The sequence below is a fragment of the Engraulis encrasicolus genome, unplaced genomic scaffold (assembly GCF_034702125.1).
Source record: "Engraulis encrasicolus isolate BLACKSEA-1 unplaced genomic scaffold, IST_EnEncr_1.0 scaffold_103_np1212, whole genome shotgun sequence".
Taxonomy (NCBI): Eukaryota; Metazoa; Chordata; class Actinopteri; order Clupeiformes; family Engraulidae; genus Engraulis; species Engraulis encrasicolus.
In genome coordinates, this window is record NW_026944504.1 from 80,335 (window position 1) to 104,552 (window position 24,218).

A 24,218-nucleotide genomic window follows, 5' to 3' on the forward strand; every position below is an offset into this window, starting at 1 on the left:
AACCACAGAGGTGTGTTCTTGAAATATTTATTGGTAGTAACAATAGTATGCTTAGTGGCTACTCACTGGCTACTCTACAGAATCACAGACAGCACCATTCCACCACAAAGACAGCAATTAGCACATGCCTGTGAATATTTTGGGCTTAAAAATGAGCAGAATGTACAGGAGGAATATAAAATGAAGTCTCATGAATTAACCATAAAGTTTACCATTAATCTCCATTTAGCCTATCATAACAAATCTATATATTTATCACATGGACTATAGAGCATAGGCATATACTTACAAATCTTCATTGGTACACATTCAATTTGGAAAAGGAAAACCAAAAGAATGAAATACAGTGCATTGTCTCTGAGACTTTGTCTTCCTCAGGATAGGCCTATAAAAGCACACATCTGCTTCTATGTGTTAGTGTTGTCGTAATGTACATGGCAACTGAATATCATGCATACCACTGGAAAGAGGAGAATGTAAGCTTTCGAATGGTACCCCACATGTGCCAGTTCACAGCCATGATGTCTATACAAACATGCATCAAAGAGTGTGTGTGGGGAAAACGATGTTTTGTTGAACCGCTATTAGCGATTTCGTTCGCTATTACGCGTTTTTTCCGGGGCTTGAGTCTATTATATCTGAGGGAGCTCCTGGGCTGGCATATCATATTTCTGGCAAATGCCACCCCCTGCCACCCCTTAGAACCGCCCTGGCCGAGGGCCGTCAACATGACACCGTGGGCCGCCGGTCTCTTTTGTTAAAAAAAATAAAATCAAATCTATATATTTAATAATTTAAATATTTAATAATTTAAAAAAATATTATGATATATTTTGGATTTATTTGTATTATTCATCTTCAGCTACGTTATTATTTAATTCTATTTAATTTAAGAGTAAGTTAAATATATTAATATTATTACATTCTGGGGGGATTTTTTTTTAAACGTTTAGCGTCCTTGCTCAGCTGCTTTGTAACAGAGATGGTCGCTGAGATGCAGAGATCCCCCGCTGACCCCTCCCCCTCGCCCTTCTCGTCTCTCCTCCCGTGTCACCTGCAAGCCCAGAGCTTGCTACTTTACCAACAGTTCATTGCGTGGCGTTTTTGGGAGACTTGTCAATAAATGTGTTACATCTGTGAGTTATTTATCTGTAACTATTTTAAGACGACCTATGCGCTGCGTTTTTGCACAGGCTAGTAGGCTATAACTTTAGCCCCTCTCGCACCAGAAAACTAAATGGGAAAGAGATGAGAACCCATGCGTGATTGCGTGCCCTCTCGAGATGCTTTGCAGTGGATTTTAGCCCCGACTTTGTCAATTCCTAGCACTAGAATACGGAATGTTTTGTTTTAGGTCATATCGAGACTTTTTTCCTCATCAATGGATAGTTCTACAAGTAGTTCTGGCGGTGAAGCCATGAAGACGTGGGCGGACATGGAACCGCTTGCTCACCTTATTGACAGTGGGCTTATCAGAAGTGTACACTCTTGAGTGGCTGCTTCACAAGACATCTCCACCGCGAATAGCGATTAAACATTTTGAGGTGAACCGTTAAACATGAAATGTTAAACGGTCGCAATTGCCGAACGTGTTGCTTATCGTCATGTTACTCCGGAGGAGCCAGCTAGGTAATGCGTAAAGACTCCCCTTTGTAGTCAACAACTTAGGTCACAGAAATAAATGAACGATATCACTCAGGCCTACTTACATACATCTGCAGCAAACAATAGTCTGGCTTAGTTCACAAGTTTTTTTTTTTTTAATTCCATTGTGGGGTTTTTTCGTAGTTATATAATTCACTCTGCTTGGGGCTTGTGTTCACAACCTGTCTTGAAAACCGCTGCTACTACTACGGATTTTACGGTAATGTGTCAGCTAAATTTGATGTGAAGTACCGTAATGATTACAATAGCAGCGGCTTCAAAAATACACAAGTACAAGATTCCTTGGCATCACGATGGTTTGCGTCCATCGTGATGCCAGCTGTCCATCGCCGATGGACGATGATATCGTCTATCGGCACAACCCTAATTCTAAGCAATGTTGTGAATGTTTTTACTGAGGCATTTCTTGATTTGTCATTCATGACCTGATTTATATAACTAAATGCATAAAAATAGGCCGAAATCGCATTTTTTAAGGTTATTAGCAGTATTTTCTCTGTACCTGGATAACAAAAGGAGATAGCCACAATTAACCACAGTAAATATTCTTGTACGATATTAACAAAATAAAAAAGGACTTTTGAAGCTGGCATTTCCAGGTGGTCAGATTCATTGCATCAAAATATATGCAAATTAGTGCATATTTAATTAGATAATAGCCTAATTAGCATATTTAAACATAAAATATAGAAAACTTGTAATACATTTTTTTCTCCAATTCATACGAGTAATCATCTGATTAAGTTTCATATTGATATCTGCAAGTTAAAAAAAATACCCTATTCACCTACAGTGTCTCGCCTTATTTGTGGGATTGCTGTTATGAAAGGGTTAATTATTACCCCATATTGGGTTTGTTTCAATAAGGGCAGTGTTAAGGCAGTCCAACGTGAATGTTTTTCAGGTAATATAAGCAATTTGGTACATTTTGTAACATTATTCACAGTAATATTAGGTGTCTTTAGTTTTTTGTCATAATTTGCATTTATGGGACAATAAAGACTCAAAATCTGGAAATGCTCAAGGGATATCACCGGGCATCGTCTGAAATCTTGAAGACTTGCCTAAAATCTATCAGATATAGCAAAAAAAAAACTTTATCAAAGAAATCTGGGTTTAACCCCACGGCTCCCAGACTAACTGGCAGTCATAAGCTAAAAAAAATCAAAAAACAAAAAGTGCCCAAACTGATGAGTCCAGAGTGAAGTCTGAGTGAACCTTCCCTGCGGACTGCAGCAGACACCCTTATAACTCTGGGTCATGGACACTGAGAGTGCCCCCCCCCCCCCCCATCTCAATAACGGTGTGTTATTACACTATATTGACACCCAATGACGGTGTGAGACTTCTATATGCCCGCCTCCATTGTGCAGTGTGGGTGGGCCCAGGCAACCTAGCCTATAGACTCGGGTGGGGCTGGTGGGTCTGTAACTAACCAGAGATGAGACTATAAATAATAAATAGGATCTCTTCATTCTCTGTAACTAACCAGAGACGTGTGCTGACTATTCTAACTGAATGGCCAGACGTTATGTTGGACGTGTTTAGGTTATGGTTGCTCTACAGTGCAAATATGCTGCAGGGGGCGTGGCCTGGCTCTCTGGTGTAGTGGTCAGAGCCCCAGTTTACTGCCCCAGAAGGTCTGGGTTCGAGTCCCGGCTGGGCAACTCTACTCCCCTTCGCTACAGTCATATAATGGTGCATGCTGGGTAGTGTAGTGTTCTCCTCACCCTGGGCTTCAACTGCCACCACGGCTGTTTCCGCTTCACCATCTTCACCCAATCTGGGAGACGAAATACATGACATTACATTACATTACATTACACTACACATTACACTACAATTACATTACAATACACTACACTACAATTACATTACACTATGCTACATTACAATACACTACAATTACATTACATTACAATACATTACACTACATTACACTACACCCGACACATAACTCCCGCCCCTTCAACACCACATTTCCCATTCCCAAAGTCACGGTGATGTTAAAGTCCTGCCAGCGAGGGCGCGCTTCCCCGCGACAGTGCGACCATGCAATGAGGAACGTCAGTGAAGAAGTCCAATGCTTGCAAGCTCGCTGGAACATTCAAACATTTAAGAGTCACTGTGTTCGCGGGCCTGCGTGCCCGTGTGTGAATGTGTTCGCGGGCCTGCGTGCCCGTGTGTGAATGTGTGCTGTGTTCGCGGGCCTGCGTGCCCGTGTGTGAATGTGTTCGCGGGCCTGCGTGCCCGTGTGTGAATGTGTGTTCGCGGGCCTGCGTGCCGTGTGTGAATGTGTTCGCGGGCCTGCGTGCCCGTGTGTGAATGTGTGCTGTGTTCGCGGGCCTGCGTGCCCGTGTGTGAATGTGTGCTTGTATGCGCCTGCGTGCCCGTGTGTGAATGTGTTTGCGGGCCTGCGTGCCCGTGTGTGGATGTGTGCGTGTATTTGCGTGTGCTTTTTGCCAGTTTCATGTCTTCCAGTGCGTAATAAGCACCAGAAATAAATAGCGCAAGATTCGCATAGTCTTTAAAACGTAAAACAGTGAGAAAGGAAGGTCACTGTCTCACAGGAAGAAAGAAAATAACCCTGTAACACGAGGTGAAAGCTGTGGTGAGCCTATCGCAACGGAATACAGAGGCAAATATGAGCGCCATTCAGATAGGCTACCCAGTGTATTTCAATATTTCTATAGCCTATCTGATTGCCCCTGTGTGTGTCTGTGTGTGTGTGTGTGTGCGCGTGTGCGTGCGTGTGCGTGTGCGTGCGTGTGTGTGTGTGTGCCTCACCCCTGTGTGTGTGTGATGGGCTGGAGCTGGAGGATAACCTGCGTCTTGCTGTCGGACTCTCCGTCGTCATCCTGTTCCGTTGTCTTGACGACCACCATGTCGCCCATGGACACGGTGACCTCTGTCTCCGCCATGGTCCTGATGCTGATTACTGTAACCATGGTAATTAGAGAAGAGTAGAGTAGAGTAGAGTAGAGTAGAGTAGAGTAGAGTAGTAGAGTAGAGTAGAGTAGAGTAGAGTAGAGTAGAGTACAGTAGAGTAGAGTAGAGTAGAGTAGAGTAGAGTAAAGTAGAGTAGAGAGTAAGAGGACTAAGTAGAGTAGAGTACAGTACAGTAGAGTAGAGTACAGTACAGTAGAGTAGAGTACAGTAGAGTACAGTACAGTAGAGTATAGTAGAGTAGAGTAGAGTAGAGTAGAAGAGTAGAGTAGTAGAGTAGAGTAGAGTAGAGTAGAGTAGTAGAGTACAGTACAGTAGAGTAGAGTAGTAGAGTAGAGTAGTAGAGTAGAGTAGAGTACAGTACAGTAGAGTAGAGTAGAGTAGAGTAGAGTAGAGTAGAGTAGAGTAGAGTAGAGTAGAGTAGAGTAGAGTAGAGTAGAGTGAAGAGTAGAGTATAATTTACTATAATTTACTAATTAAGGTGTCAAGTACATGAATACAGAAGAAGACACCATGACATCACAACACACACACACAAGATTAAAACAATAAAGAAAAATATCTAAAGTGCCAAGGTGCCAAAGTCACTCTGCATAGTCCAAGGAAGAGATCCAGCGTCAAGTATCAATTGAAGAGCCAGAATCCACAAGTTGCCCTCTGGAGAGGGTCATTAATCCACAAGTTGCCCTCTGGAGAGGGTCATTAATCCACAAGTTGCCCTCTGCAATTTTTCCAGTCATAATGAATACTTATAATTTGATGGTGGTGGTAAGTATTCATGAAAAAGGTAACATTAGTGAATGGGCAGCATGAATTCTGGAAATAAACAACTAAAAATCTCACACAGTGTCCCTTTAAGAGGCATATGCGATCACACAGTGTCCCTTTAAGAGGCATATGCGATCGCACAGTGTCCCTTTAAGAGGCATATGCGATCACACAGTGTCCCTTTAAGAGGCATATGCGATCGCACAGTGTCCCTTTAAGAGGCATATGCGATCGCACAGTGTCCCTTTAAGAGGCATAAGTTATGCGATCACACAGTGTCCCTTTAAGAGGCATATGCGATCACACAGTGTCCCTTTAAGAGGCATAAGTTATGCGATCACACAGTGTCCCTTTAAGAGGCATAAGTTATGCGATCACACAGTGTCCCTTTAAGAGGCATAAGCGATCACACAGTGTCCCTTTAAGAGGCATAAGTTATGCGATCACACAGTGTCCCTTTAAGAGGCATAAGTTATGCGATCACACAGTGTCCCTTTAAGAGGCATCAGTTATGCGATCACACAGTGTCCCTTTAAGAGGCATAAGCGATCACACAGTGTCCCTTTAAGAGGCATAAGTTATGCGATCACACAGTGTCCCTTTAAGAGGCATAAGCGATCACACAGTGTCCCTTTAAGAGGCATCAGTTATGCGATCACACAGTGTCCCTTTAAGAGGCATGCGATCACACAGTGTCCCTTTAAGAGGCATATGCGATCACACAGTGTCCCTTTAAGAGGCATGCGATCACACAGTGTCCCTTTAAGAGGCATATGCGATCACACAGTGTCCCTTTAAGAGGCATATGCGATCACACAGTGTCCCTTTAAGAGGCATGCGATCACACAGTGTCCCTTTAAGAGGCATATGCGATCACACAGTGTCCCTTTAACCTCTTAACAAGAATACCATTTTAGAACGTCCGCCGGCGGACGGATTCTCACATGTAAAGTTTGCTGCTTGTGTATGCCATCCATGTTCAAAGTGCAATCGATTTATCCACTCCCCTATCTTCTACAATGTCTGAGCTGACCGCGGATAAAATCGCGTCACACCACGTCATCGGTGGGCGGACCTAGCCACGTTAGCTTAGCTGAACGATCTTCATTGACTTTACATGGGAAACGCGGTGCTCCATCAACATCAGTCTTGAAATTTGTCAAATATACAAAGTGAGCTTAAATAACGCCACGAATGCATTCTTTACCTTTCAGTAGTCTGGAAAGTGGTCTTGGTTGTGTTGAAATGCCCAGGAAAATCGCACAGATGCGTAATCCCTTCATTACGAAAAACAGTATTTTTTCCTCATAGAAATCCAATGGCGTGTTCGCCGACACTTCCTGGTCACTGTTGCATGGTTTTGCACGCAATGTCATACATGGCCAAACTCGTGAAGAAGTCCACTATGAAATAAAAGTGTCTTTATTTGCTTTTAACCAACTATTTCTCACTGCCGTCGGCATCTTTCATGTGTGCCCCGAGCGAAAGTTTTGTAAACAAAAATGTATGCCTGGATACTTTAGACTAAACGACAACGTAGACTAAACAACAGCTGTGTATGGCTTTCTAAACCAATAGAAAACTTTCTGATGAAAAGTTTGAGTGGTCATTTCACCCTATTGGTCCGCCGATTTGTTTTCAGGCCAGGTGCGTAATCAAGTGCGTAAAACACCTGCATAAAATGAGCTTTTTAGCTTTCGTGTCGGCTTCCACGACGCACTGCTCTCACGACTCGCACGGCTCTGCATTTGGCGTTTCATCGATTTGCGTTTCATCGGCTTGCTATTAGCGTGGTTTGACACTGCCACAGTGTGACCGTTTTGTGTCATGGCAAGGAGGAAAGTGCTCAGCCTTGCGGAGGTGCACGCCGCACTGTTCGCCTCGGAGTCCGAGGAAGGAGAAGAAAGTGATGTGGGGTCCGGGGCTGCCAGCTACGACTCCGCGGAGGAGGATGCCTTTGAGGATGGCTTTGATGTCATCCTCGATAAGTAAGTGAAATTATTCTTATCAGTTTGTACAATAATAGCGATTTAGAACATTTGAAGCAATTTGTTTACATGCCTAGAAATACTGTGGACTGTGTAAGAAATACTCGTGTCGCATGCAGTGAAATTATATTGAAGAGTACAAAGTAAGGTCCAAACTTCAACTCAATTTATTGATGAGAATCTGTCCAGTATAATGTGTAGGGCCTACTTTGTATATGAAATATACATGTAGTCAGGCGCGGAGTGGCCATCGGGAGATCGGGGACTTGTCCCGGTGGGCCGCGGCCGCGAAATATATTTCAGCGGCCGCATTATGTTCTCAGCCGGCCCCACAGTGCTTGACCACATTATGTTCTCAGCCGGCCCCAAAGTGTTAGTGCGATATAGCAAAGATTAACTAACTCCAATTCACTACTTAGTTGTAAGTCATTGACTCACCACTATATATACCGTCTACCCGACCGCAATACCTCAGTGACGGTGTCAAACAGTAATTTGGCCACACCCCTTCTCTACTGATAATGTTCATACACCGTAGATCGCGGATGTTTACTAGATCTTAGTAACATAGTTTCGTTTTCAGTATTTCAAGAACCTGTGATATTTATATTGGTTACCAAGGAATGGAAATATTAGTAAGTTGTTATTTATTTTCCGATTTCCACATGACTGTTACAGTTTACAGTCTGCCACTCCAGATTCACTTGTTCTGTGGTTATTGACTTGGGTTACGAACAGACTCCACCAAGTGGTAAGGAGGTGAACTGCAGCTAAGCAGGAAAACACGTTGTACATGTTTTGATGGCATTGGTTTGTTAGAACTAGCGGTAGGCCTATATCTCCTTACAGTATAATGTATATCATACATATATTTATATGTGGCACATTTAGGATGTAGCCTATGTAATGTCTGAAGAAATGGAACAAAATAATTACCACAAATTCTGATGTGAGCAGTGCTGGGTGTGTAGCCTAAACTGTGGATTAAAATGTAATTGCAAGAAGCAAAGACATTTGCTGCGATGAAGAAAGCGTTTTAAGGTAGGCCTACACCGTTTGGTTATACATTTTGTTGACTTATGGTTGTGCTTTGAAGTAGCTAGGTTTGGCTTATTTGCTGCATGGTGGGTTTATTGCACAATGTAGACAGACTTTTTGTAAGCTATAGGCTACTATATGTTTTGTAAGCCTACTCTTCTAAAAATCCCCACACTCAAAACTTTGTGCCCATGCTAATCCTGTCTTCCTTAAACGATATTTCAATTTCAAACTGTCAAAATGACAGTGGAGTGCACATTTCCATGGAACAGTAGCGTGATGTAGCCTAACCTAGTAGGCCTATGAATGCTTTGGACTGTGATGATGGCTCCAGTGGTGTAGTCTACTTTTTGAAGTGGGTATACTGTATATTTGAGCATTTTTTGATGTGTACTATGTATATATTTGTGCTATTGTAAATAATGGATCAAACAATTTTAAGTGGGTATACTGTAATCCCTGAAATTTTGAAATGGGTGTGTATAATACTTCGTTTTACGACTACACCACTGGCTGTGCATTTCATCAAGGTGTAGGCTAAATTCTCCAATTCAGGTTGATATTTTGACAACACTAATGTTCACATGTAGTACGACTGCAGATTTCGTGGCTTTTGTCTTTTTGGTTAGGAAACCATGTTGTTCGCTTTGTTTTTGTTTTTTTTTAAAAAGCGGGCCGCCAAGGGGAAAATTCTCCCGGTGGGAAAAGGTGGGCCACTCCGCCCCTGCATGTAGTATGCATGGAAATTACAGTGAAGAGTAAATTGACCTGCTGACAAAGAGATTGTGCAGTGCAATACAATACAGTACAGTGCAGTGTATATTTAGTAGGTTACTTTAGGTTCATGATATGCTGATGACACACACACACACACACACACACACACACACACACACATGTATAACTAGTGGAAAATGCAACAAATTGTAAATATAATATAGTATAATGTAATGTAATGTAATATAATATTGTAGTAAAAAATACAATATTCATTTTTGTTCCTACAGCGCTGAGGTGCGGGCCAGCCATGTCCCGCTGTCACCACCAGCAGCGAGAGCCAGCCCTGTCCCGCTGTCACCACCAGCCCCCCCCAGTGACCCCTTGGAAGGGCCCTCATCGCTGCATGCTCCCCCAGCAGTGGGACGCAAGACCTGCACTCCAGCCCCATCAGCCAGTGCAAGGAGACCTCAGCGCCAACCTCAGCGACATACCAGGGCGATGACACGCCACACAGCGCCCACTTGCCACACAGCGCCCACTTGCCACACAGCTCCCACGCGCCGCACAGCGCCCACTCCCCGCACAGCGCCCACGCGCCGCACAGCTCCCACGCGCCACACAGCTCCCACCCCATCCACATGCCCTGCAGGTGAGGAGGAGGAGGAGGAGGAGGAGGAGGAGCAGTGGCACTACAAGACAGAGGAGGATGTGGAGCCTCCACCACTCCGCTTCAGGCCGAAGAGGACACCTGGTGTGCAGCTGGACCCTCGGGAAGACTACACTCCAACTGAACTCTTCCAGTTGTTCTTCTCCAAGGAAGTTGTGCGCACCCTGTGCACCAACACCAACCGCCATGTAGCCAAGAGGAAGGCAGCAGGCTACAAGCGGATGTGGAGAGATGTGGTCCCGGACGAAATCATGCACTTCATCAGCCTCGTCATATACAAGGGCCTGGTGAAGACCCATGAAGCGCGGGACATGTGGAGGAAGGGGCGCCTCTACAACTTTGCCTTTCCAAAATCAGTGATGGCAGGGTACCGCTATGATGCTATAAAAGCTCTTCTCCATATGAGCGACCCTGCAGACGACGCCATTAATGACCAGCTCCGGGGACAACCTGGCCACGATGGTCTGTGTCGCCTGAGGCCTCTGCTGGACCAGCTGCTGACTGCCTGCAAGACCTACTATCATCCTCGGAAGAACGTGTCCGTCGACGAGAGGATGGTCGCAAGTAAGTCGAGGATCCATTTGAAAATGTATATGAAGGACAAGCCAACGAAGTGGGGCTACAAGTTATTTGTCTTGGCTGATAGCTCCAATGGCTACACTTGTGATTTTGCCATATATGAGGGCAAAGCAAAGGCACCATCTGGCCAGGGCCTGAGCTTTGACTCTGTGGTGAACCTCATGCGTGTGGCCTATCTTGGCACTGGCTACGCTGTGTATGTAGACAACTTCTACACCAGTGCCAAGCTGTTCCTCCACCTCCGCAGCATTGGCTTCAGCGCCTGTGGCACCATCCGTGAGACGAGGATTGGCTTCCCACGCACCACAACCAATGCCCTGCCACGGAATGCTGCACGGGGGGACATGAGGTGGCTAAGGAGTGGACCCCTGCTCTTCGTGAAATGGAAGGACACCCGTGATGTCACCATGTGCTCCACCATGCACAAGGCCTATGCGCAGAACACAAGTGCACGGCGGGTCAAGGATCCCCGCACAGGTGTCTGGTCCGTGCAGCGCATCCCAATCCCGGAGCCGGTCCTCGCCTACAACAAGCACATGGGGGGGGTGGACCTCTCGGATGCGTTGATAAAGTACTTCACCGTCTCCCAGAAGACCAGACGGTGGTACTTCAAGCTGTTCCTGCACTTTGTCGACATCGCAGTGGTCAACAGCTTCCTCCTCCACAAGGAGATGTCGGTGGCCCGCAGGGAGAAGCCCCTCACCCAGAAGGCCTACAGGGAGCTGCTGTGCTGTGAGCTGGCTGATGTGGGGCAGGAGCAGCCACGTGCACCGGGAGAGGCTTCCGCTGAAGCCAGTGGTGGGGCTTCACCCTCCGCATCCTCTTCGTCTGCAGAGGAAAGGCCACAGGGGTGCTTCCCGGTGACTGTTGTGACACCGTCTTCTGATGCCAGGCAGAAGGCAAGTGCGGGAAGGAAGCGTTGTGTTCTGTGCAAGAACAGGACCATGTACATGTGCAGGTCTTGCAGGGTGCCACTCTGCATCATTGTGGACAGACTGTGCTTTACAGAGTGGCATGACATGCAGGGTGCACAGTGAGAGAGGGACTCACATTTTTTGTAAATAGTTGTAAATAGTTTTTTGTTCCAGTTCCGTTTCAGTTCTCCATTTTTGCCTCCTAAAACCCAACCCCACGTCCCCGTCGTAGGAGGTGGTAACAGCACAAGTATGAAGGTAATAGTGCTGGCAAACGGGGCTCTGGTATGGACAGTTGCTTTCTTTAGCTTGGACTCACTGACAACTGCAAAAGTACTAGGTGTTGTGTGTTTTTTTTTGTTTTTTTTTTACTTTTTTTTAAAAATTTGGTCTTCTGAAATGTATATTTTATGACCCAAATAAACATTACATGTGAATGGTTGTCTTGTTCAATGTCTTTTTATTTTGGAGAGGTTGGAGAGGTTCTGTGCCCTTTTTGGAGACGCCTATTGTACCCAATACAAATAGCTGTATAAAACCAGTCTAATTTCATGTATACACTTCAAAATGTGTTTGGTACTTCCCAAGACCATGTAGAACAAGAAAAAAAAATAATGTGACCTTAGATGTTTACTCCTCAGCCTTGGACACACTGACAACTACAAAAGTACTAGGCGTTTTTTCCATATTTTTCTTTGTTTGGTCATCTGAAAAGGACATTTTCTGACACAAATAAACAGCTACATGTGAATGGTTGTCTTTGCCAATGTCTATTCTTCAATTTAAGCCCTCATTGACACATGTGTGACATGTACAAGATGATATAATTAATGATGATCTGCATGATGAGAACAAATATTCCTATGGGACAATACAGAATCTAACCTAGCCTAGCACTGTGCAGAAATATTGAAAATAATGCGCATAAAATGCAGAGAGTGGATTTATTTGTTGTCACAACATAAAAAAGAACCACAAAATGACAGTTTTTGGAAGTTGCCTTTCTTTTTATTTTGGAGAGGTTGGAGAGGTTCTGGGCCCTTTTTGGAGACGCCTATTGTACCCAATACAAATAGCTGTATAAAACCAGTCTAATTTCATGTATACACTTCAAAATTTGTTTGGTACTTCCCAAGACCATGTAGAACAAGAAAAAAATTAGTGTGACCTTAGATGTTTACTCCTCAGCCTTGGACACACGGACAACTACAAAAGTACTAGGCGTTTTTTCCATTTTTTCAATTTTTTTCTTTGTTTGGTCATCTGAAAAGGACATTTTCTGACACAAATAAACAGCTACATGTGAATGGTTGTCTTTGCCAATGTCTATTCTTCAAAATAAGCCATCATGGACCCATGTGTGACACCTACAGCCTGATATAATTACTGCTGAATGCTGTGTCCACAAAACGTCTCCAAATTCAGCAAAATTGCCTTCTGCGTTAAGAGGTTAAGAGGCATATGCGATCACACAGTGTCCCTTTAAGAGGCATCAGTTATGCGATCACACAGTGTCCCTTTAAAGGGGTAGTCCGGTGTGAAATGGTTTACGTTGTGTCAATATGTGATGCTGAGCGCTGACGTTTGCCTCATACCTCGCATCCAAAGGTCCCCTGCATTCCGAAATCCGAGTGGTAGGCGGACCCCGCGAGCTAGGTGAAATGCAGCTTCTGTTGGGAGGTCGTGGCACCTAGGTTAGCCATGGAGCTAAATCTTTACTTTACACCCATTTACGAGGCTCAAAGTTGCAAAAATGTTGATCCCGTAGTGTCGGGTGGTTGTTGACATGTAAATCCAGGCACTGAGAAGTTTGATAGTGCACCGTTGTTTTAACTACAATTACGTTTTTGAAGGCTGCGCCTCGGAGGACTCTGCCGGGCGCCGCCATCTTTTTTTCTAGTCGCGTCGAAACAATAGGTCATGTGACACATCACGTGGTTATTGGACTGCAGTCGGAGACCGTCTAAAACTTCAGCTTCAGCTTCAGCGACAAAATATTACAGTACTTATAGGTTTGGTTTGTTTTTTTTATATATACAATGGGTGTTTTGTCGCTGAAGCTGAAGTTTTAGCCGGTCTCCGACTGCAGTCCAATAACCACGTGATGTGTCACATGACCTATTGTTTCGACGCGACTAGAAAAAAAGATGGCGGCGCCCGGCAGAGTCCTCCGAGGCGCAGCCTTCAAAAACGTAATTGTAGTTAAAACAACGGTGCACTATCAAACTTCTCAGTGCCTGGATTTACATGTCAACAACCACCCGACACTACGGGATCAACATTTTTGCAACTTTGAGCCTCGTAAATGGGTGTAAAGTAAAGATTTAGCCCCATGGCTAACCCAGGTGCCACGACCTCCCAACAGAAGCTGCATTTCACCTAGCTCGCGGGGTCCGCCTACCACTCGGATTTCGGAATGCAGGGGACCTTTGGATGCGAGGTATGAGGCAAACGTCAGCGCTCAGCATCACATATTGACACAACGTAAACCATTTCACACCGGACTACCCCTTTAAGAGGCATAAGTTATGCGATCACACAGTGTCCCTTTAAGAGGCATATGAGATCACACAGTGTCCCTTTAAGAGGCATATGCGATCACACAGTGTCCCTTTAAGAGGCATATGCGATCGCACAGTGTCCCTTTAAGAGGCATATGCGATCGCACAGTGTCCCTTTAAGAGGCATATGCGATCACACAGTGTCCCTTTAAGAGGCATATGCGATCGCACAGTGTCCCTTTAAGAGGCATATGCGATCACACAGTGTCCCTTTAAGAGGCATATGCGATCACACAGTGTCCCTTTAAGAGGCATATGCGATCACACAGTGTCCCTTTAAGAGGCATATGCGATCGCACAGTGTCCCTTTAAGAGGCATATGCGATCGCACAGTGTCCCTTTAAGAGGCATATGCGATCGCACAGTGTCCCTTTAAGAGGCATAAGTTATGCGATCACACAGTGTCCCTTTAAGAGGCATATGCGATCACACAGTGTCCCTTTAAGAGGCATATGCGATCACACAGTGTCCCTTTAAGAGGCATATGCGATCGCACAGTGTCCCTTTAAGAGGCATATGCGATCGCACAGTGTCCCTTTAAGAGGCATAAGTTATGCGATCACACAGTGTCCCTTTAAGAGGCATATGCGATCACACAGTGTCCCTTTAAGAGGCATATGCGATCACACAGCGGGTCTTTCTCAAATGCAAGGCCAGTGTCCTTCCAAGTGTATCAGCCTAATTAGTCACGCCCAGTGATTGGATACTTTTTGGTGAACTCTACAGAATATCCAATCACTGGGTATGACTGATAAAGGGTATCCAATCACTGGGCATGCCTAATTAGGCTGATACACTTGGAAGGACACTGGCCTTGCATTTGAGAAAGACCCACTGTCCCTTTAAGAGGCATATGCGATCACACAGTGTCCCTTTAAGAGGCATATGCGATCACACAGTGTCCCTTTAAGAGGCATATGCGATCGCACAGTGTCCCTTTAAGAGGCATATGCGATCGCACAGTGTCCCTTTAAGAGGCATAAGTTATGCGATCACACAGTGTCCCTTTAAGAGGCATATGCGATCACACAGTGTCCCTTTAAGAGGCATATGCGATCACACAGTGTCCCTTTAAGAGGCATAAGTTATGCGATCACACAGTGTCCCTTTAAGAGGCATAAGTTATGCGATCACACAGTGTCCCTTTAAGAGGCATATGCGATCACACAGTGTCCCTTTAAGAGGCATATGCGATCACACAGTGTCCCTTTAAGAGGCATATGCGATCGCACAGTGTCCCTTTAAGAGGCATATGCGATCACACAGTGTCCCTTTAAGAGGCATATGCGATCACACAGTGTCCCTTTAAGAGGCATATGCGATCGCACAGTGTCCCTTTAAGAGGCATATGCGATCACACAGTGTCCCTTTAAGAGGCATATGCGATCGCACAGTGTCCCTTTAAGAGGCATATGCGATCGCACAGTGTCCCTTTAAGAGGCATATGCGATCGCACAGTGTCCCTTTAAGAGGCATATGCGATCACACAGTGTCCCTTTAAGAGGCATATGCGATCACACAGTGTCCCTTTAAGAGGCATATGCGATCACACAGTGTCCCTTTAAGAGGCATATGCGATCACACAGTGTCCCTTTAAGAGGCATATGCGATCGCACAGTGTCCCTTTAAGAGGCATATGCGATCGCACAGTGTCCCTTTAAGAGGCATATGCGATCGCACAGTGTCCCTTTAAGAGGCATAAGTTATGCGATCACACAGTGTCCCTTTAAGAGGCATATGCGATCACACAGTGTCCCTTTAAGAGGCATATGCGATCACACAGTGTCCCTTTAAGAGGCATATGCGATCGCACAGTGTCCCTTTAAGAGGCATATGCGATCACACAGTGTCCCTTTAAGAGGCATAAGTTATGCGATCACACAGTGTCCCTTTAAGAGGCATATGCGATCACACAGTGTCCCTTTAAGAGGCATAAGTTATGCGATCACACAGTGTCCCTTTAAGAGGCATAAGTTATGCGATCACACAGTGTCCCTTTAAGAGGCATATGCGATCACACAGTGTCCCTTTAAGAGGCATATGCGATCACACAGTGTCCCTTTAAGAGGCATAAGTTATGCGATCACACAGTGTCCCTTTAAGAGGCATAAGTTATGCGATCACACAGTGTCCCTTTAAGAGGCATAAGTTATGCGATCACACAGTGTCCCTTTAAGAGGCATATGCGATCACACAGTGTCCCTTTAAGAGGCATAAGTTATGCGATCACACAGTGTCCCTTTAAGAGGCATATGCGATCACACAGTGTCCCTTTAAGAGGCATATGCGATCACACAGTGTCCCTTTAAGAGGCATATGCGATCGCACAGTGTCCCTTTAAGAGGCATATGCGATCGCACAGTGTCCCTTTAAGAGGCATAAGTTATGCGATCACACAGTGTCCCTTTAAGAGGCATATGCGATCACACAGTGTCCCTTTAAGAGGCATATGCGATCACACAGTGTCCCTTTAAGAGGCATATGCGATCGCACAGTGTCCCTTTAAGAGGCATATGCGATCACACAGTGTGCCTTTAAGAGGCATATGCGATCACACAGTGTCCCTTTAAGAGGCATATGCGATCACACAGTGTCCCTTTAAGAGGCATATGCGATCACACAGTGTCCCTTTAAGAGGCATATGCGATCGCACAGTGTCCCTTTAAGAGGCATATGCGATCGCACAGTGTCCCTTTAAGAGGCATATGCGATCACACAGTGTCCCTTTAAGAGGCATATGCGATCACACAGTGTCCCTTTAAGAGGCATATGCGATCACACAGTGTCCCTTTAAGAGGCATATGCGATCGCACAGTGTCCCTTTAAGAGGCATATGCGATCGCACAGTGTCCCTTTAAGAGGCATATGCGATCACACAGTGTCCCTTTAAGAGGCATATGCGATCACACAGTGTCCCTTTAAGAGGCATATGCGATCACACAGTGTCCCTTTAAGAGGCATATGCGATCACACAGTGTCCCTTTAAGAGGCATATGCGATCGCACAGTGTCCCTTTAAGAGGCATATGCGATCGCACAGTGTCCCTTTAAGAGGCATATGCGATCGCACAGTGTCCCTTTAAGAGGCATAAGTTATGCGATCACACAGTGTCCCTTTAAGAGGCATAAGTTATGCGATCACACAGTGTCCCTTTAAGAGGCATAAGTTATGCGATCACACAGTGTCCCTTTAAGAGGCATAAGTTATGCGATCACACAGTGTCCCTTTAAGAGGCATATGCGATCACACAGTGTCCCTTTAAGAGGCATATGCGATCACACAGTGTCCCTTTAAGAGGCATATGCGATCGCACAGTGTCCCTTTAAGAGGCATATGCGATCGCACAGTGTCCCTTTAAGAGGCATATGCGATCGCACAGTGTCCCTTTAAGAGGCATATGCGATCGCACAGTGTCCCTTTAAGAGGCATAAGTTATGCGATCACACAGTGTCCCTTTAAGAGGCATAAGTTATGCGATCACACAGTGTCCCTTTAAGAGGCATAAGTTATGCGATCACACAGTGTCCCTTTAAGAGGCATATGCGATCACACAGTGTCCCTTTAAGAGGCATATGCGATCACACAGTGTCCCTTTAAGAGGCATATGCGATCGCACAGTGTCCCTTTAAGAGGCATATGCGATCACACAGTGTCCCTTTAAGAGGCATAAGTTATGCGATCACACAGTGTCCCTTTAAGAGGCATAAGTTATGCGATCACACAGTGTCCCTTTAAGAGGCATAAGTTATGCGATCACACAGTGTCCCTTTAAGAGGCATATGCGATCACACAGTGTCCCTTTAAGAGGCATAAGTTATGCGATCACACAGTGTCCCTTTAAGAGGCATAAGTTATGCGATCACACAGTGTCCCTTTAAGAGGCATATGCGATCACACAGTGTCCCTTTAAGAGGCATATGCGATCACACAGTGTCCCTTTAAGAGGCATATGCGATCGCACAGTGTCCCTTTAAGAGGCATATGCGATCACACAGTGTCCCTTTAAGAGGCATATGCGATCACACAGTGTCCCTTTAAGAGGCATATGCGATCACACAGTGTCCCTTTAAGAGGCATATGCGATCACACAGTGTCCCTTTAAGAGGCATATGCGATCACACAGTGTCCCTTTAAGAGGCATATGCGATCACACAGTGTCCCTTTAAGAGGCATATGCGATCGCACAGTGTCCCTTTAAGAGGCATATGCGATCGCACAGTGTCCCTTTAAGAGGCATAAGTTATGCGATCACACAGTGTCCCTTTAAGAGGCATATGCGATCACACAGTGTCCCTTTAAGAGGCATATGCGATCACACAGTGTCCCTTTAAGAGGCATATGCGATCACACAGTGTCCCTTTAAGAGGCATATGCGATCACACAGTGTCCCTTTAAGAAGTTATGCGATCAAAATGCTCGCAGTGTAGAGCCCTGAGGCAGGCCACGGTCATGTGCAACAGAATGCAATATATGTGGGTGGTTGACGTTTAAGGGCGTAACGCAAAAAAAAAAAAAAAGTTTTTTCAAATTCCTGAAAAAAATTATGGATAAAAATTGGACAAAAATTGAAAAAAATGCACTTAGTGGTCTGTGGAATTTCACCTTATTTTTGCCATTTTTGGGAAAATGTGTCCTGCATCAACACATAGCATAGGCATGTCACACCGCAGGAAAATGGAGTCACACCACAGGGAATTCACTGCATTCACATATCTTAATCTAAAGTTAAGATTTATGCAATCATGCCAAATGCTTCATACATTATTCAAAGTGTTGTTGGTTAATTTATATATATATTATTATATATTGTTTCATTAATGTTACAGTCACACCGCAGGAAATTTGACATATAAACCTTTACATAAATCTTAACAAAAATGTTTCTTCTCATCTAAGACTAATATGAAACATAATGTACCACATCTTCTTTCATTGACATTTGTTTTTTAAAGGAAAATAACAGTTTTGTAGGTTTTTAACCAATGTTACGGAAAAACAAGGCGTCACGTCTCCCACCCATGTGCAGGGTGTACATCTGAACTAGGGATGCACGATGTATCGGCCAGATGTATCATCTGAACTAGGGATGCACGATGTATCGGCCAGATGTATCATCTGAACTAGGGATGCAATATATGTGCAGGGCAGGTAAGCTTACATCTGAACTAGGGATGCACGATGTATCGGCCAGATGTATCGATATCGGCCGATATGTGACATTTCTCAACACATCGGATGGGTAAAACTGGGCCGATGTTAACGCCGATGTTTTTTTTTAAAATATGATACGGTTATAAAAGATTGGACTTGACGGTGACTTTCATTGTTTGTCTTCTAGTTTGTCTCTATTTTTTATCTAATTTTATCACAGGGAGTTAAAAAGTGGTTTTGGAAATAAGAGGACATTCAAAAATTGAGTTTGTTTGCATCATTGTCATCTCTTTAAAAAATAATAATAACAACAACAAAAAACATCTGTATCGGTTAATATCGGTTATCGGTCAAAACCGCAATATCAATATCGGATATCGGTATCGGCCGAAATTTTCCACATCGTGCATCCCTAATCTGAACTATCATATATGATGGGAAAGAGTGTGTGTTTGACATTTTAACTGACTATACATGGGTTCTCAGTGTTTATCAACACAATGTTGTGAGGAGGGGCAAGACACTGGCAGCCAACCACGTGAGCTTATTTTTTGACCGACAGCGGTTTCCAACAATCAGAGGTTGAGTTGGGTTCGCACGGTCAGACTATAACCAAAATTTGAAACCCATGTACTATAAAGTGCATGCATACACATTTTTTGTCCATTTTTAGAAAATTAAATATTGATACAGGTTTAGATTTGGGCCCTCAGTTGATTTGAGTTGACCCCCCTGATCTAAGTCAACCTGTACAGTGCAATTGAAAAACAAACTCAAAGCTATAATAGCAAATAGCAAATAAAAAGAACTTAAATAAACATGGTTGCATACAAATGCACACATTTGACGTCAGTTTTATTACAGCACTCAGTCGTGTTTGGGTAAGGGGGGGGGGGTGCAAGATTGAAGTTTTCTTGTTTTTGGAAGGTGAACATACTTTTTAAGACGGCTGAGGCTGTATGGTGTCAACAATAGGCTTCTGTTTTAATTCATTATTTTGTATGGTGTCAACAATAGGCTTCTGTTTTATTACCTTATTTTGTATGGTGTCAACAATAGGCTTCTGTTTTTATTTTAGCTGAGGCTGTATGGTCAACAATAGGATTCTGTTTTAATTCTTTCAAATGATCTAAGAGAGTGTGATCCAGTAGACTATGGTGTGCAAATGTGGTAGCCTAATGGCAATCTGACTGTTCAGGTAAAAGCCAAGATGGGGCGTCTACTTAAAACTGCACTGTGATTGTTGGTCACCAAGACCAGGGATATATCCAGTCCCTCTACGAGAAAAGGGAGGCACTGAAGATTAGAGGATCCCACACACATCCAACATCAGGGGGATTCAATTAAACGTCACAGAGGGACAGTTTTTCAAATTGGTCCCAGTAAAGGGGTCGAACATGGAATAGGCATGTACAGTGGTGCATGTATGTAACAGCATGGAATAGGCATGTACAGTGGTGCATGTATGTAACAGCATGGAATAGGCATGTACAGTGGTGCATGTATGTAACAGCATGGAATAGGCATGTACAGTGGTGCATGTATGTAACAGCATGGAATAGGCATGTACAGTGGTGCATGTATGTAACAGCATGGAATAGGCATGTACAGTGGTGCATGTATGTAACAGCATGGAATAGGCATGTACAGTGGTGCATGTATGTAACAGCATGGAATAGGCATGTACAGTGGTGCATGTATGTAACAGCATGGAATAGGCATGTACAGTGGTGCATGTATGTAACAGCATGCAATGTCCCAAGTGAGGGTGCGAAACAAGTGGATACCTTTCCAGACAGCTTTTCCATGACTTAGTAGCCTTGATGGTCTATTATGAGACTATTTCCACTTAGTACTTAGTAGCCTTGATGGTCTATTATGAGACTATTTCCACTTAGTACTTAGTAGCCTTCATGGTCTATTATGAGACTATTTCAGATAAGATATCACTCTCATGTGCATATAGGAAAAGTATCCCTAACCTGAAGTGTTAGTGATTGCAAATTGCGCACAGACACTGATAGCACACATAAGCTTATTTGTTTTCATTTTGGTCTGACCTCGTGGGGGGCCAGAACCTTGCCGTCCAAGGGCCGCATCTGGCCCCAGGGCCGCCATTTGAATAGCCCTGTCCTGGCCCCGGGGCCGCCATTTGAATAGCCCTGTCCTACATCATACATTTACACTGCTCTCCTCTGGTAGTGTTTCAGGACACTGAACTGCAGACTGAATAAATAGCCTATAAGAACTCATTTGTCCCCAAGAGTGCTCAATGGCAGATAGAGATGCCATGAATAGGCTACTAGGGAGGGCACAGTATTTTATTTTATTTTATTTTATTTTTTAATGTTTTCTATGTTGTGTATGTTTCTTGTGTTCTCTGTGTTATTGTATGTGTACGTGAGTGAGTAGGCCTACTGTATGTTATGCAGTGATGAAGCCCAAGACACATTTCCCCCTGGGGACAATAAAGTACACTATCTACATACACTCCACCTCTAGCTGAATGCAGACCTAAACTATGACAAACATAGTGAGGGTTCCATCACCTCATAATGAATGTCACTTGCTGTTATAATTTCGGGTTGCAATAGAGTAGAGTGCTATGGATAATCTTTTAGCAGCAAACATGCGCACATTTGATCATACAATGAATGAATAGCATCATACATCCATCCCAATATCACTGCAATTTAATACCGTTGACAAATAACAAGCAACTGCTTGGAAAGCTTCAGGCTGGGTGACGGGTCCTGTAGGCTACACTGACTATCAAGTGCAGTGTGTGAGCTATTTGTTGTTATTGTCTCCTTCATAACAACACGTATCCACCGTATATGGATTAAGGGGAACCAAGCGGTACTCTGAAAGTTTGAGAAATAGCCCGTGTCGGCAAAGTGGGTAGAACTAGCAAGTTTCCGTCGTGAGCAAAACAGAAACGTTAGCTTGTGTTACCCATGGAATTAGCTGGGTGGCTAAGCGGCTAATTCTATGTTAGCATGGCAAACCCCGGCTTCATCTCTGTATTTGCGGGACCTGTCGTGGTTGCGTGTGTGCGCCTACATCCACCGCATGCACCATTTGCGCCACAGACAGATCAGTAAGTAGATGGCAACAACGTCCGACGACGTGCCTTCGCTTGTTTCTAAACTAACGTTAACGTAACGTAAGGCCGTCGGTGCATTTTCAATTTCTCACTCCCCCTCAAAATGACGTCTCCCTGTGCGGCACCACGTACACGACGTTCGCCATTCCGAGAGAAGGGTGCGTGACTGTCCGAGGTATTATCAACGGGCAGGGCAAACCTTCATCCATTCTCATGTTGAGAAGGAGAAGCGTGTTAATCTCTCAGGCACAGTACACTTTCACCACAAACACCACGGCATTGTATTGTTTTCCTACCTTTTTACAAGGCCGTCGGACACATCCTTACATTCTGTGGAGCTTGAGAACATGCGCAGTCGAGAGTTGACACACTTCCTGGTAAAGCTCACAGTCATCCCTGTCGCAGTCATGGACCGAAATCCCGCAATTCGCCGCCAGATTCCCCCTTATAAACGCTGGCATTGACGACAAACAAAATACATTCACCCTCAAACTGTACAGCTGTTCCAAATTGTGCGTAAACTAACGGCGTCCAGTGATGCATTGTGAAAGAGATGGCGTGACAGCACACAAACTCGCCCTCCATGCCCCGAAGATAACCCAAGCAGTCTATAAAACGTTATTTGAAGGCATATTGCTACTGTGTGTGTTGTTGTGACTGTCCTTTCATGCATGTTTACATGCCCGCACCCTCCGGATAACATGGAGGTATAGTTACTCCATGATGAAGAACTAGTATCATGTTTTATTGTTGGACAAAAGAATGTGGGACGCCAAGACAGTCGGTCATCGGCAGTCCCGGGTGGTAAAAATTATGTATCCGAAATCTCTTGATGTCGATTCCGCAGGGTGAGCAGGTTGGCCCCTGCTCTCCCTGTGCCAGTCATGGCAGATACCCTTTTAACGTGTTAGTAATTGCAACAGTGCCCGAGCTCCCAGCCGTGCTTGCCTCAATAACGGTGGCAGCAAGTGTAGGCATCTTCACCCTAGAACTGTGTATTCCACTCCATATTATTAATATCTTGTTCAAACTAAACAACATATTTAGTAAATGTCCCCGATTTTTCACTTTATATTTGCAGAATTTAACACATTTAAAGAGAGAATGTTATTATGGTGGTGCAAAGCATTGTGGGAATGGGCGTGGTTTGGACTATTGGAGTTTTTCATTGGTCATCACAGGCAAGAAGCCCAAGACAGCAGGGATCAGACCCCCTCAGGTCCTCCACAACAGTCTCTGCATCCAAAATGATTGTCAAAGCCACAGAGACTTTCATACTTGCACAGAGACAATACATACTTTTTTTTCTCATTCCAGTTGCCTCTTGTGTGAAATGAGAGTTGAGGATCTTGACTCTTTTAAATGATCAGTTCTGCTTCTGACTGGTCCAAGTAGTGACGAACGAGAGTTGAACCAATATATCATAAAGTTGCCAAAAAGAAATGATCTACAAAATATATTATATTATATTATATTATATTATATTATATTATATTATATTATATTATATTATATCAGGGCAAGTGAATACATGCTACTTAGTTTTAAAGTCTTCAAGTCTGAAACCTTGAGTTGGTCGATATCTGAAGTTGAGATGGTCACAACTAGAAAGACATTCCAGCCGTGCTGTCTACTTGTGTTGGTTTCAGTGAAGAGTTAATTGAAACAGACACAGGCTGTGTCTCAAATGGTGCACTTGTGCACTTTAGTGTTCATGTTTCAGTGCGTATGCCGTATTAGTTACGCACTGAAACATAGTGCCCGAAGTGCACAAGTGTGCCATTTGAGATCCAGCCACAGATAGGCCTACTCCGTGCAATTCCGTTGTTTCTTTGGGATAACACAAGAGGGCGCTGTACACATAGCATACACAGAGCAAACAGCTCTGAGCATACACACATCTCTGGAGCACACAGCGTAGCTATAGGCAGTCGGCCACACAGCCTGAACAGGGCTCTACTCTGTGCTGTGCAATGTATTGTATTGTATTGTATTGTATTGTATTATATTATATTATATAATATTACATTATATTGTATTGTAACGGTGTGGTGATTGGGGGAACTGCAATTTAACAAAAATATTAAATCCCAAAACACCGTCAGCAAAAAATGT

General features: G+C 44.2%; 1 protein-coding gene and 1 non-coding gene across 2 annotated transcripts in view; both read right to left on the minus strand.

Moving 5' to 3' along the window:
• The window catches only part of gmeb1 (glucocorticoid modulatory element binding protein 1), a gene marked incomplete at its 3' end in the record, with an annotated part of 48,118 nt that extends 25,332 nt beyond the window's left edge, over positions 1-22,786 (minus strand). The window contains exons 1-3 of the mRNA XM_063192350.1: positions 22,400-22,786; positions 4,453-4,603; positions 3,396-3,448 (exon numbers count right to left, since the gene is read on the minus strand). Coding sequence (XP_063048420.1) covers positions 3,396-3,448; positions 4,453-4,586 — 187 coding nt within the window. The remainder of the gene's footprint in view (positions 1-3,395; positions 3,449-4,452; positions 4,604-22,399) is intronic.
• An 82-nt stretch (positions 22,787-22,868) lies between these two features.
• LOC134441974 (U11 spliceosomal RNA) lies at positions 22,869-23,005 on the minus strand. The gene has a single exon (XR_010033256.1). It is a non-coding gene; the product is annotated as a U11 spliceosomal RNA (small nuclear RNA).
• Between the last annotated feature and the right edge of the window lie 1,213 nt (positions 23,006-24,218).